The sequence below is a fragment of the Urocampus carinirostris genome, chromosome 8 (assembly GCF_059441175.1).
Source record: "Urocampus carinirostris isolate Australia breed hairy pipefish chromosome 8, RoL_Ucar_1.0, whole genome shotgun sequence".
In the NCBI taxonomy this organism is placed as follows: domain Eukaryota; kingdom Metazoa; phylum Chordata; class Actinopteri; order Syngnathiformes; family Syngnathidae; genus Urocampus; species Urocampus carinirostris.
The window spans coordinates 4,844,714-4,859,009 of record NC_142356.1 but is presented as its reverse complement, the minus strand read 5'-3'; the positions used below and the strand labels follow the sequence as shown (position 1 = coordinate 4,859,009).

At 41.4% G+C, this 14,296-nt stretch overlaps 1 protein-coding gene across 3 annotated transcripts in view; it reads right to left on the bottom strand.

The window, feature by feature from the left end:
* Positions 1 to 14,296, bottom strand: part of ctnna2 (catenin (cadherin-associated protein), alpha 2) — a 557,688-nt gene that overhangs the window by 83,964 nt on the left and 459,428 nt on the right. For all 3 annotated transcript variants that reach the window (XM_088341403.1, XM_088341405.1, XM_088341404.1), the window contains exon 9: positions 6,874 to 6,966. In XM_088341403.1, the coding sequence (XP_088197529.1) occupies positions 6,874 to 6,966 (93 nt within the window). The remainder of the gene's footprint in view (positions 1 to 6,873; positions 6,967 to 14,296) is intronic.

Below are 14,296 nucleotides of genomic sequence, written 5' to 3'. Positions count from 1 at the left end.
GCAAAAGGAACTGGATAAATTGGCTACAAAACAGTCAAATGACCCAGGATGTGTACAGGCTGTTTTGATTGTATGCGCTTCTCAACTTTAGTGAATACTATGGAATAGGACAACTTGGTCATGTCTCCTCTCTACCTCTCAATAATTTACAAACGGCACTTGATACATTGGCTATAATCAGTCAAATGACCCAGGATGTGTACAGGCTGTTTTGATTGTATGGGCTTCTCAACTTTAGTGAATACAATGGAATAGGACAACTTGGTCATGTCTCCTCTCTACCTCTCGATACTTTGCAAAAGGAACTGGATAAATTGGCTATAAAACAGTCAAATGACCCGGGATGTGTACAGGCTGTTTTGATTGTATGGGCTTCTCAACTTTAGTGAATACTATGCAATAGGAGAACTTGGTCATGTCTCCTCTCTACCTCTCGATAATTTATCAAATGGCACTTGATACATTGGCTATAATCAGGCAAATGACCCATGATGCATACAGGCTGTTTTGATTGTATGGGCTTCTCAACGTTAGTGAATACTATGGAATAGGACAACTTGGTCATGTCTCCTCTCTACCTCTCGATAATTTACAAACGGCACTTGATACATTGGCTATAATCAGTCAAATGACCCGGGATGTGTACAGGCTGTTTTGATTGTATGGGCTTCTCAACTTTAGTGAATACTATGGAATAGCACAACTTGGTCATGTCTCCTCTCTACCGCACCGTAATCTGCGTGAGGCACCGGAGTGTCTGGTCAAGATCAATAAGATGTATCAGGGCGTGGGTTTCGTTCTTTCATTTTTGCGTGAATGGTAATTTAATTAAGATAAGGTGCTTGTTGATTGACAGCCGTAAACAAGTGTTTCTATAGTGACACAGTTTCTTCTCAGTTCTAAATATAAACAAATCATAGTGTACAGATTTTGTCCCCTGCCCACTGCCCGATGATTGTTGGGATGGGCTCCAGCACCCCCGCGACCCTACTGAGGATAAGCGGTGCAGCTAATGAGATATTTTAATGTTTTGTACACACTTAAGCAAGTCACAATGCCAGGAATCTGCTTCACTTGCACCGCTATTAGAGACTTTTATAGCAGAAATTGGCCAAATGTTACATTTGCCTGATATATCGTAAATTCTGCTACTTTTTTCCCTAACTTTCAACCCTGCGGCTTATTCAGTAATGCGGCCAATTGATGTCATTTTTCTAACGGCCGCCAGCGGCGCTCGAGTGTTGCTACCATTAACTGCCCTGTCACAGGCACCGTTTGGGATGAAAGTTATATTGTTATTATTAAAGCCTTGAAAACTCTCTCGGTGTACCGTCTTTTTTTGTAAATATGTGTAACCCATGTATAATATGTATTTGCAACTGTATATGTTTGTAATGTATTTATTTATTTTAGACACTTATTCTGATTTGTTTTGCAAGGGTGAATGAAAAAGGAGGGGCGGAACAAACGCGGGGTGACAGATTTAATGGGGACCGCTAAAGGTGAGGGACAGACAAAAAGAGGGGGTAAAAAGTTGGTTAAAGAAAAACGAGTTGCGTGATTAAATGTGTTCAGCTGATATATTTTTCCCACCTTTGGAAATATACACTTTTTTCCTTGGATTACTTTCAACGGGACCCAGACTCTGCAGGTCTGCATCAAACCTTAAGTACCGGTATCATTTTCTGTTCATTTTGCCGGCTGTGATTTTTGGACTGTGGACTTTAATGAGATGACATTTAGTTTCAATCGCGGGACTTGAAGTCGGGTTTGGGTTAATTTTGCGTTTGCGTTACATCTTTTAATGTGGGCGCATGCGGCTTATATACAGGTGCGGCTTGTCTATGTACAAAATCGGTTTTCCTCTTAAAATGTGGTGGGTGCGGCTTATAATCAGGTGCGCTCTATAGTCCGGAATTTACGGTACTTAAAAATAAGTGATATTTTAGCCAAAATATGTGTGATATCAGGTAATCATGCATCTTTAATGGTAAACTAAGGATAAAAAAGATGCAAAAAACATCACTTCAAGTCCATGTTTTAGGATTTACTTGTGTTATTTGGTCTGTTTTTTGGTTCCATCAACCAAAGGCACATTTTGAAAAAGCGCAATTATAACGTGCTCTCCAGTGGGATGCCTTGTTAGTGTCGGGGCCATCGTTTTATGTGCACGAAAAGCAAAGTGTTCAACTCCCAGTACAACTAAAGAGACATTGCATGACCCGATAATCATTATAATTTGCCAGAGGCCAGGAAGGCTCTCGCCGCAGCCGTCTTACATCTGGAAACTTACCAGAGACTCTGTTGACACGAGCAAGAAGTACACAAAGATGCTCGTGAGATATGCATGTCATGGTTTTCATCAAGTTAGCATCAAATCACTTTGGAAACACTTTACAAGTGCTCCAATAAATAAATACACAGATGCCTTGGCCCGAAAATATGTTATCCATTCTTATCCAGTGGCATTGTTTTTAATGTACACATTCGTAGCTACGCTTACTAAAATAAACATATACAGTGGAACCTCGGTTCTCGACCATAATCTGTTCCAGAACCCTGTCAGAAAACCGATTTGTTCGATCACCGAAATCATTTTTCCCATTAAAAATCATGTAAATCGTTTTAATCCGTTCCAACACCCTGAATGTTTAGCTTGAATGTTTAACGTAAACTTAAAGCTAACCCAGGCTAATCGTACGTTCGCGTTATCGTAATCTTCCGTACGAAAGATTACGCTGACATGAACGTGTAAAAATAAACAAATCAGGTCGTTTACAAATCATTTAGCACCTGGGTCTCCACAATAAGTGGTGAGCGATTCATTGGAAAGGGGGCTCCGTTCCAACACCCACATAAAGCTAACCCAGGATAATCGTACGTTTGCGTTATCGTAATCTTCCGTACAAAAGATTACGCAAACATGAACATGCAAAAATGGATAAAGAAAATAATTATGAAAAGGATTTCTTACCTTTGTGGTGGTCAGCAGAAGGCGCAGGTGGAGTAGTTGTACGCACTACTTTTCTTTTTTTCACCTGTAGCAACTCTGCTACTTACACTGACTTTCTTCGGAGGCATAATAAGGGGCTAAAACACCCGTACGCCGCTCCGCATCGCACCCTAGCGTACGCACGCACCCATTACCGGCGTTCGAACTCCGATTTTTTGACCGAACAGCGATTTGTTCGAACTGAGAGGCGTTCGAATACCGAGGTTCCACTGTACATGCTATACTTGGGGGCAGCACGGCTGCGCAAAGGTTAGCGCGTGTGTGGCACGGTTCCGAGTTCATGAGATTGAACCTGTGTGGAGTTTGCATGTTCTCCCCGTGCTTGCGTGGGTTTCCTCCGGGCACTCCGGTTTCCTCCCATATTCCAAAAACATGCATGTCTGGTTAATTGCCCGGTCAAAATTGTCCCTAGGTGTGAATAAGCAAGCAAATTGTCTGTCCCTGTGTCCTCTCTGACTGAATGGCAACCAGTTCAGGGTGTCCCCTGCCCACTGCCCGATGACAGCTGGGATGGGCTCCAGCACCCCTGCGACCCTACTGAGGATAAGTGGTGCAGATAATGGATGGATGGATGCTATACTTGGCCAAATGTAACATTTGCCAGTTAAAACTGTAGAGGTCTCTCATTGATGCATTTGTGCAGCAAATTTATGCCAACGATAATTAGCTAAAAAAGTACAAAACATTACGTTTTTTGCACTCAATTTTGTGTATGTTAAGTACGGAGAAGCTTGTCTAGCAATTGATACCCTCGTTTGTGGACTTAGAGTTATTCTTGGAGCTCTTATTACTAATTGTATTTATGCAAAAACACAGGCGGGGTGTGAATAAAGTGCAAAATCAAAACAAAACAAATATTCTTAAATAAAAAACAGACATCCTAAACCATGTGACTGATCTTGGACAAGTTCTCTAGTGTCTCATGCATGTTGTAGAGAAGTAGAGAGGCAACACAAACAAGTTGTGCTCGTCCAGACTACTCAGAAAGTTCCGTAGTACAACCAATCACAACAGCCCATAAAAATCCTGAGCCATTTAACTGATCTCTGCCAAGTTCTCCAGTGTCTCGTGTATATTAGGGGGAGGGCGAGGGTAGACATGACCAAAATGCACAACTACCGTAAATTCCGCTACTTTTTTCCCAAACGTTCAACCCTGCGGCTTATTCAGTGATGCGGCCAATTTATGTCATTTTTCTAGGGGCCGCCAGCGGCGCTCGAGTACAAAAGGTGAGATTTAGACCGGTGGAATATATGCGCCGAGGAAGACTGCAACTTCTTAGCTTGTGCACAAATAAAATTAGCGTAGACATATCCTCATCATGCAAATTGCAAAAAAAAAAAGGCACATGACGCAACTTTCAAGCTAAACGCAATTGAGCGGTCCGATATAGAAGGAATTAGAGCTACATGGTGTGTTGCCAGCGTGTTTTTGTATAAGGGAGCGTGTGACAAAGTCTCTTTCCGATCCTGAAGGAAAACGACTTTGATGACGTCAGTCATCGGGAGGAAGATGAGGACGGTTTACCGTGCTTACTACGAGTATGGTATGTTTTTTTAACAGAGCTGTTTAATGCGTTGCGAGCGTGTTGCTAGTAGCGTTTTGCTACCCTTCACAGGCACGGTTTGGGATGAGAGTTATAATATTATTATTAAAGCTTTGAAAACTCTCTCAGTGTACCGTCTTTGTAAATATGTGTAACCATGTATAATATTTATTTGCAACTGTATATTTTTGTCATGTATTTATTCTAGAAACGTATTCTGATGTTTTGCACGAGCAAATGAGAAAGAAGGGGCGGGGAAAACGCGGGCTGACGGGAAGCGGAGGAAAGGTGAGACGTGTTTGTGGACGCAGTCGACAATAGTGGATATATATTTTTCCGACCCTTACCTTTGGAAATATACACTGTTTTCCTTGCATTACTTTCAACGGGACCCGGACTCTGCAAGTCTGCATCAAATGCTAAGTACCGGTATCATTTTCCGTTCATTTTGCCGGCTGTGTTTTTTGGACTGTATCGGGTATGGGTTAATTTCGTGATTGTATTGCGTTTTTTCAATGTGGGCGCATGCGGCTAATATACAGGTGCGGCTTGTGTATGTACAAAATCGGTTTTCCTCTCGAAATGTGGTGGGTGCGGCTTATAATCAGGTGCACTCTATAGTCCGGAATTTACGGTACTCAATAAAAATCTGAACATTTTCTATTGAAGAACATACATATTTTCTGAGCCATGCGAGTCATCTAGACCAAGTTCTCTCGTACCTCGAGCATATTATAGAGAGTTAGAGAAGACACAACCAAATTTTCCTTCTCCTATATTTTTTTATCAAATAAGGACCATAAATGTCTCAGTTTTTTCGAACAAGCAGTCATGCGACTCATCTTAAGCAAGTTCTACGTTACCTCCAGCACATTACAGAGAGGTAGAGAGTTAACATGACCAAATTGTGCTAGTACTTTAATAGGAAGTTCTCCAGTGCCTCCAGCACATTACAGAGAAGTAGAGACACGACCAATATGTGCTACTACTTCTATCACGGTTCACAAATATAAAGATATATTCTAGTGAGGAACATAGAAGCTTTAACTATTTCTGACAAGTAGTGTTGACAGCGCTTACTCATTCTACACCACAGGTGTCAAACAGGCGGCCCGCGGGCCAGATGAGGCCCGCTAAGGGATTGAATCTGGCCCGTGAGACAACAACCAGAGAAGCGCAAGAGAAAAACAAGCTGTAGGTTGAAATATGTAAACTTGATGTTGCCGAAGCCAGGTGCCTCGAACAAAGACACTGTACTCTCTCTCTCTCTCTCGCTCTCTCTTTCTCTCTCTCTCTCTCTCTCTCTCTCTTTTCCACTCCTTTTCTCCCACTCTCTGTCTCTCTCTTTTTCTCTTCCTTTGTTGCTCTTTGTCTCTTTCTCTCTCTGTGTCTTTTTAACTTATTTTGCTCTTACTCCCTTTTTTCCTTTTCTCTTTTCTCTTTCTCTCTTCCTACCCTTTGCGCTTTCTTTTCGCTTTTCTCTCCTTCTGTCTTTCTATTTCTCTTTGGATTTCTTTCTTCCTCTCCCTTTCTTTTCCCCTCTCTCACGACTTTTTATCTTTTGTTTCTCACGCTCTCTCCCTCTCTCTATTTTTCTTTCTTTATCCCGCCCTCTCTCCTTTTCCCTCCCTCTTTCTCTTTTTTATTTATCTCTCTTTTTCTGTCCCTCTAATCTACTCGTCCGGCCCCCGAAAGAATGTTTGTTCTATCGTGTGGCCCCCGACTTCAAATGAGTTTGACACCCCTGTTCTACACCATTTGACTCATCTTGGCCATGTTCTCCAGTGCCTCGGGAACATTACAGAGAGGTGCAGGATGCATTTCAGGTGGATTGTCCAAATTGTCCCTAGGTGTGCATGAGTAAAGTTGTCTGTCCCTGTGTGCCCTGCGATTGGCTGGCAACCAGTTCAGGGTGTCCCCTGCCCACTGCCCGATGATGGCTGGGATGGGCTCCAGCACCCCCGCGACCCTACTGAGGATAAGCGGTGCAGCTAATGAGAAGAGATGAGATGAGATCTTCTGTATTCCACCCAAAGTTGGGTCCCTGTGTAAAAAAGGCCCCTCTGTTAACCCTGGAAACAATGTATCGATCGGAACTTCCACTGGTGCTTACATCCTGAGAAACAGCACTATAAAATCCTCCTACGCATTATTGATGGATGACTCCTCTATTCTGCCAACCTGGGTTCTTTAAGTCTCAGCTCCATTTGTCCCCCCCCCCAAAAAAAAAAGGGCATCCTTTTAAAACGCCTTTTCGACAGAAGAGCTCAACACAGAGCTCGCGCGGATGCTTTATAGCGCAAGGAGAACGTACCTGAGGACAAAGGCTATCAATTTGCGTCGCCGCCATTCGAACCAGCTTGACACCTTCTTCATTATTAGAGATGGAGCAAGCCAAGTTGGCCACCTGAATAATGAAAGACAAACAAAAGAGGAAAAACACATCAGCGGTATTTCATGCGGGGGGAAGAGATACTGCGGCGAAACAACTTTGCAGGGAATTTTCAGGAAGCAAACTCTGACTTAAGGAACTTGCGTGAACAACATTGTTCTGGATGTCAGGATTGTCCGAATTGAGTGTTATTGAGGGGCGGCAGTAGCTCAGGAGGTAGAGCGCTCGTCTTGGGATCAAGGGATCCCAGTTCGAGTCCCGGCTCGTCCGTGTTACATGTCAAAGTGTCCTTGGGTAAGACACTGAATCCCTAATATCCCCAATAAGCAGGTTACTAAGGTCTAGATGAGTGAAAAAAAACTCTATAAAGTAGTACTGTTATTATTTGCTACTTTCGTGCGCTGTACTTTGCAGACTCTGTGCATTGCAGGTTGAAAAGTATGCTACGATCCATTATCCCTGATGCTGGGCCTGGCAGAGCACAATTTTGACAGGCCCGGTAGCTCTTTTTTGCTGTTGTGTTAACCAAAAAGTGAACTGCACCCGTTCAGCATATTGTTGCAAACTGGCAGAGTACTTTCAGAATCAGAATATGTATTGTCATTGACAAAAATACCAACACAACTTTGCTCGGGGGATTTATTCTCAGGAGGTAGAGCGCTCGTCTTGGGATCAAGAGATCCCAGTTCGAATCCCGGCTCGTCCGCGTTACATGTCGAAGTGTCCCTGGGTAAGACACTGAACCCCAAATACCCCAATAAGCAGGTTAGCGCCTTACATGGCTGCAAGGCCGCTATTGGGAAATGTGGAGCACATTGTTAAGCTTTTTGGGAAGTCATTGACTTGAAAAGCGCTATAGAAATGCAGCTCATTTCATTTCATAAGATTACAATTCACTTGTGTCTCTCGAGTCTCTTTTCCAATGGCATTTAAAATAGAATATTTCACAAAAAGCCAGTCTAGGATGAACAAGGGCATGCATCAGGAACATACCTTACAACCAGTGTTCCCTCTAAGCTGCTCGCACATTCTCAGCGCACAAGTAAATCTAGCCAGCGCACAAAAATCAGGCCTCAAAATTACTAATTAAGAAGCGACTCAAGTCAAAGTTACAGCGCATGAAGGTCAAAATACACGGGTTCCCCTGACGTTGTGTCCTAAATGCGGTATTTTGAAGTTGAGTCGAAGTAGAACGAAGTTGAGTAAAGTTAGTAGAGTTTGTCGAGAACCGGCTTCTTCGGCTCGGCTCACTAAAAGGAACCGACTCTTTCGGGTCCTAAACGGCTCTTCAGGTTGTTTTTGCTTCTTTCATCCCAACATGACCAAATGTCATGTAAAATTATGCACAAAATGATTTAAAGGAATGGGGGAACAAGAAAGAAAAAAACACAAAAATGAAAAAGTAGTGAAAAGCTAAGAAAAATTCAAAAAAAAGCAAGACAAAAAGAAAAGAAAGAGATGTAGGTAAAAAGTAAATAGAGAACAAAAAAAAAGTAACAGCTCGGAAAAAATAAACACAATGAGATTTTTCTAAAGGAATTTAAAAAAAAGTAGAAAAAAAAACACGGAAAAAAGCAGAAAAAGTTTGTGCTGCATTCAAATAATTTCCAATTATATCAAGTGAATCTGGTTGCCAACATTGTACTTCCACTAAAAAATGTGATTAAGTACAGTTCTGTATCTTACAACCGACGAAATAAGCCCCCAAAAATGTTAATATTATGCGACAAAATATATCAGGAAATAAAAAGAAATGGATATCTTGTGAAATAATTGTAATAACAAACGACGTTTGTAGGCCGTACAACCTTAGCAATAGTACATGAGTCAATTCATTCAAAAGTTAATTTTTTTGGGGGGCATTGCCGGAAACTTAGCAAAATGTAACGTGAGTTTTGGACATGTTTGAAAATGATTTAGTTGCCACACTCGGGATTGCTGTTGCTCACTGTTGTTTTAAGCGTTGCTCACCGACTTTGTGTGAACGCTCAGACCCGGGGAAAATTACAGGGAACATTGCTCACAACCTCTGGTTTTCACAAACTCTCAAATTTGAGCATAGACTGTAACCGGAACCCGAAACTTTGTGTTAAAACGCAAGGAATTGGAACAAGGCCACTTAAAAGAGATCTTGGTCAATGATTTTGAATAATCAAAAGGCGGAATATTGTAGAAACGTTACAGGATACAAATGTGTTGCATAAATGAACCTGTCACGGTTGCCATGGCGCCCAATCGGCCCCGTCCATGGACACCAGCTGAAATGCGTTGACATATTGCTCCCTGTCACTAGTTAAACGCTGGCCTGAGAGTCATTTTTTGTCGGAGCGTCTGCAAAACTCTTGCGAAACTGAGAATCTCCGTTTGTCCTGTGTTTTTGCTCTTGTTTTGCCAAGCCCTGTGAATCTCCGTTTTTTCCTGTGTTTTTGCTCCTGTTCTGCTCTCGCCACAATCTGTTTGATTTTGACCACTACTGAGTTCAGAGCAATCTACTCCCCGCGACCAACAATCTCGTATCTCTTCTCCCCCAAAAAATTGTGAGTAACGTTACGCGAGTGGGTTCTGCTTCCTATTTTCCTGTTCTGGTCCTGACAGAAACGAGGAACTCGCGTAACCTACAAACTTCTGGATCCTTGGACATTCAAAATTTATTGTTGTTGAAAAATATTTCCTTGTGACAAAACCTGAGTCTATATATATTAGCTCCCTGCCGTAACATTGACATCTCTAGTAATAGATAGATAGATGTCTAGATAGATGTCTAAATAGATGTCTAGATAAATGTCTAGATAGATGTCTAGATAAATGTCTAGATAGATGTCTAGATAAATGTCTATATAGATGTCTAGATAAATGTCTAGATAGATGTCTAGATAGATGTCTAGATAAATGTCTAGATAGATGTCTAGATAAATGTCTAGATAGATGTCTAGATAGATGTCTAGATAAATGTCTAGATAGATGTCTAGATAGATGTCTAGATAGATGTCTAGATAGATGTCTAGATAGATGTCTAGATAGATGTCTAGATATATGTCTAGATATATGTCTAGATAGATAGATAGATAGATAGATAGATAGATAGATAGATAGATAGATAGATAGATAGATGTCTAGATGTATAGATAGATAGATAGATAGATAGATAGATAGATGTCTAGATGTCTAGATGTATAGATAGATAGATAGATAGATAGATAGATAGATAGATAGATATAGAGTATTTAAATAGTGCTACATAAAATACACACTGAAATAAAATTTGGGTAATATGCAAATGTGGGGGTGGGGTTTAATGTGGGCTTTTTCTCCCCCGGGTGGAGTTAAAGAGCCTCATGGCATGAGGAAGACATGAAGAAATGATAATAGTGGGAAAAACATGTCAGAAACTGAACTCGCAACACCCGGTTTACACAAACTCTCAAACTTGAGCATGGATTGGACCCGTGACGTGGAAGTGTCCCTGGAAACCTGAGTAATTGGATAGGGAGACTTGAGAGAGAATGATTTTGAATAATCAAAAGGGGGAATGTTGTGGAAAAACAGAGTCAACTCTCGATTAACCATTCAGGATACTTCTGGAAGCTAATGTGGAACACATTAGAACTTAGAAACCTGCGTAACCTACACACTTTTTGGATGCTCAGATTGTCCAAATTGTTTATGACAAAACCATAATTAAAATAGAGCTAGCATATATTAGAGTTTTGTCAATAAACTCTGGCTTTTCTGGCCAAGACCACAGTCTCCTTATATGTGTCATGGTTGCCATGGCGACCAATTGGCTGGGCCCGTGTGTGTCACGATTGCCATGGCGCCCAATTGGCCCCGTCCGCGTGTGTCACGGTTGCCATGGTGCCCAATTGACCCCGCCCCGTGTGGCGCCAACTGCGACCCGTTGAGAGAATGACTTTCCGGCTATATAAAGCTCAGCGCTCTCTTGCTTCGGTTATCAGCCCGTAAAACTAACTTCTGCGTGGGTTCTGACTCGCTCCTGTTTTCCTGTTGATAGCTTCAGTCCGGTATTGTTCCCGTTTATTTTAGTCCTGTTTAAATTCGGGTTCCAGTTTTGTTTCCGTCTGTTTTGGTCCTGCTTGTTATGTTCTCCAGTTTTCGTTCCCGTCTAATTTCTCCTGTTAGTAATCGATATCCTGATATGTCATCATCCTGTCTGTCCCTTCCTGTCCGGTATCGACCCCATCCATCCGATATCAACTCGGGCAATTTGAATCGATCTCGTTTGTCTCTGGCTTCCTGTCCTTCCATGCCGGACCAGCTTCCTAACGCGAATGAATCCCCATTTCCCGTAAAATAAAAGGCTTGTGAAAGAACGCCACGCGATTGGGTCCTGCGCTTGTTCTGGTTCTGACAATATGTGTCTTTCACAGGAATTTAAGTCACATTACTCAAAAATACCTTATAGCCAAAGCACGTGAGGATATACAATGCCAGAGACCGGAATTGAACTCGGGAGTCGAACCCGTCTTGTGATATTTCAATTAAATTTGTGATTCCGTTCCGCCTTTGTTCCTCATGTGCAGAACACCGCATGTAATTATTCTGTTTTGCCGTCTATGAAGACAAAGGGGAGTGTCACGGTGCGCCTCAGGAAAAATAGATGCAAGTAATATCTACATGACAAGGCAGCACAGGTAAATGTCAATAGCGTTAGCGCGGAAAGGCGTGTACAACATGCTAACGATGATCGAGCGCAGGACAAATACGGATACGTGATGTAGAAGGAAGGATGCCATCAGTTGTGGCGAGATATGAATTCAATTGGTAATTATTAACAGGTCCATAAAAAGCTGACAATGAATGTGTTGTAGTCATTTTATAAATCAGGATTGCCCAAAAAATACATAGTCATATTCTCCAAAAACTGTATTGTGATCAGGGTTGGGTAGGGTTACTTTAACTGGATTACTTTCAATTACTTTTGGATTACTCCAATACCAAATATGCTAATAAAAGACAAAAGAAACTTAATATGAAAAAAATTACCGTAAATTCCGGACTATAGAGCGCACTTGATTATAAGCCGCACCCACCACATTTGAAGAGGAAAACCGATTTTGTGCATACACAAGCCGCACCTGTATATAAGCCGCATCCGCCCACATTTAAAAATGTAACACAAACACAAAATTAACCCAAACCCGACTTCAAGTCCCGCGATTGAAACTAAATGTCCTTCATTAAAGTCCACAGTACAAAAATCACAGCCGGCAAAATGAATGGAAAATGATACCGGTACTTAGGGTTTGATGTAGACCTGCAGAGTCATATTCTCCAAAAACTGTATTGTTATCAGGGTTGGGTAGGGTTACTTTAACTGGATTACTTTCAATTACTTTTGGATTACTCCAATACCAAATATGCTAATAAAAGACAAAATAAACTAACTATGAATAAAATGACTACATTTTGTGCGGGCTTGGGGAGTAACATAATACATGGACCGGCAAAAATGATGTTGGCAAGCTGTTTGGATTGATTTTCATTTTGTTTCTGTCGCATTTTATGTTCGTTTTGCCGGAGATCAAAGAGATCAAAGCCAGGAGAGAAAGCTTACCACGTGTTGTGAGTCATCATTTTATTCCTATTTAGTTTATTTTTTAGTGCCACCTGCTGGTATGTGGTAAGGTTTGGTTTGGCTTTAGACTTTGCGACTGGAAGGTGGGGTCCTTGGCAGTCTACAACGAGCTGCCAACGGTAAGACATGATCTTTTGGTGCTCCGCAAAAATTTCAAACATTAAAACCACAGCTGACAAATCTCTCAACATGCACAGGAATGTGATTGATGTTGTCAAGCTGTTTGGATGTATTTTCGTTTTGTTTCTGTCGCCTTTTATGTTAGCTTTGCCGGACGTTGCATGTTGTGATAAAATGCTAATTCCCCTTATAGAGATCAAAGCCAGCAGAGAAGCTTACCACGTGTTGTGTTGTGACTCATTCATTTGCAGGTAACTTGTACCCGTTTTTATACTCATTATTGTTATGATTTCTATTTTCTCATAAATAAAAAAGGATGATGTTGGTTAAAATTCAGACTAAAGAAAAATATGTTGAATTCATTGTAAACGTTAAAAAAAACGTTATATGATCTCTTGTTAAAAGTATCTGGATTGGATAAAATGGATTGTGATGGTTGATATTCTAAAATGTATTTCATGTAAACTGAAAAGAAAGCTCTTTGATATGTTTTGGGCAGTCTACAACGAGCTGCCAACGAGATCAAAGCCAGCAGAGAAGCTTACCACGTGATGTGTTGTGACTCATTCATTTGCAGCAACTGTAATAAAAACCTCATCATCCAGTCCAGCGTTATTGTGGATCTTTGGTGGGACAGGTACACCGCAGTTACATATATATAGTACATATATGGTATATAGCTTGTTACAAGAATATAGTGTGGGGAAATATGGTGGAGCTAGATGTATTTACCTAAGACGGCCACAAGATGGGGCACCACGTCATTCCGTTACATCGAAGTAGTAAGGGCCACTATTCTACATATAAACCGTATTTTCCGCACTATAGGGCGCACCGGGTTATAGGGCGCACCCCCAAAAAACAGTTTTTGGTCCTATGTCTTCCATACATAAGGCGCACCGGATTATAAGGCGCTACAATGGGAACATCGACAAAACAGTCAGATAGTTCAGTCAAACTTATTAACCCCTTAACATTCCGAAAGCTTGCAAAGAAGCAAATACGTGTCGTAGACACGTGCGGATGCGGTGTCCGTACGATGTCACTCAAATGCATCGTTCCAAATGTCATTCGGAAGGTTAAAGTCTTGGGACTCAAGAAATGCCAACCATTCCTTAGTTTCTATTTTCTTTTTCGCTCGCAACTTTGCTGTGCATATGACAATAAACACTTGGAATTGAGTTTAATTTAAAAAAAGACCCATCACAGAAACATCGATATCACTGTGAAACAAGATACTGGGAAAATATATAGCCGGAGTAGCTCACCAAAGTCGTTGTGTTGATTAATAATGTGTAACCATGGTCCTCTTATATCCGTGAGTGTAGTAAATCCAGGAGGGTAAAATATTTACAAATACAGAATGGTAAAACATGTTTTCTCCGTAGACAACCAAACATGCTATTCACATTCATCTTTTTCGGCCAATTGGAGGCTTTGTTTTGCCTCTTTAGCCTATGCGAGCCTGTAAATGATAAAAAGGATCTGCCCCCTTTACCTCTGAATAACTTTAGCCAATAGTGATCGATTCAAATGATGATTAACACATTGGTTAGCCAATGAAACGCCGGTAAATAAATCCCAGCATACACCGCGGCTACTTCACCTACGAGGAAAAATCGAGTCGGC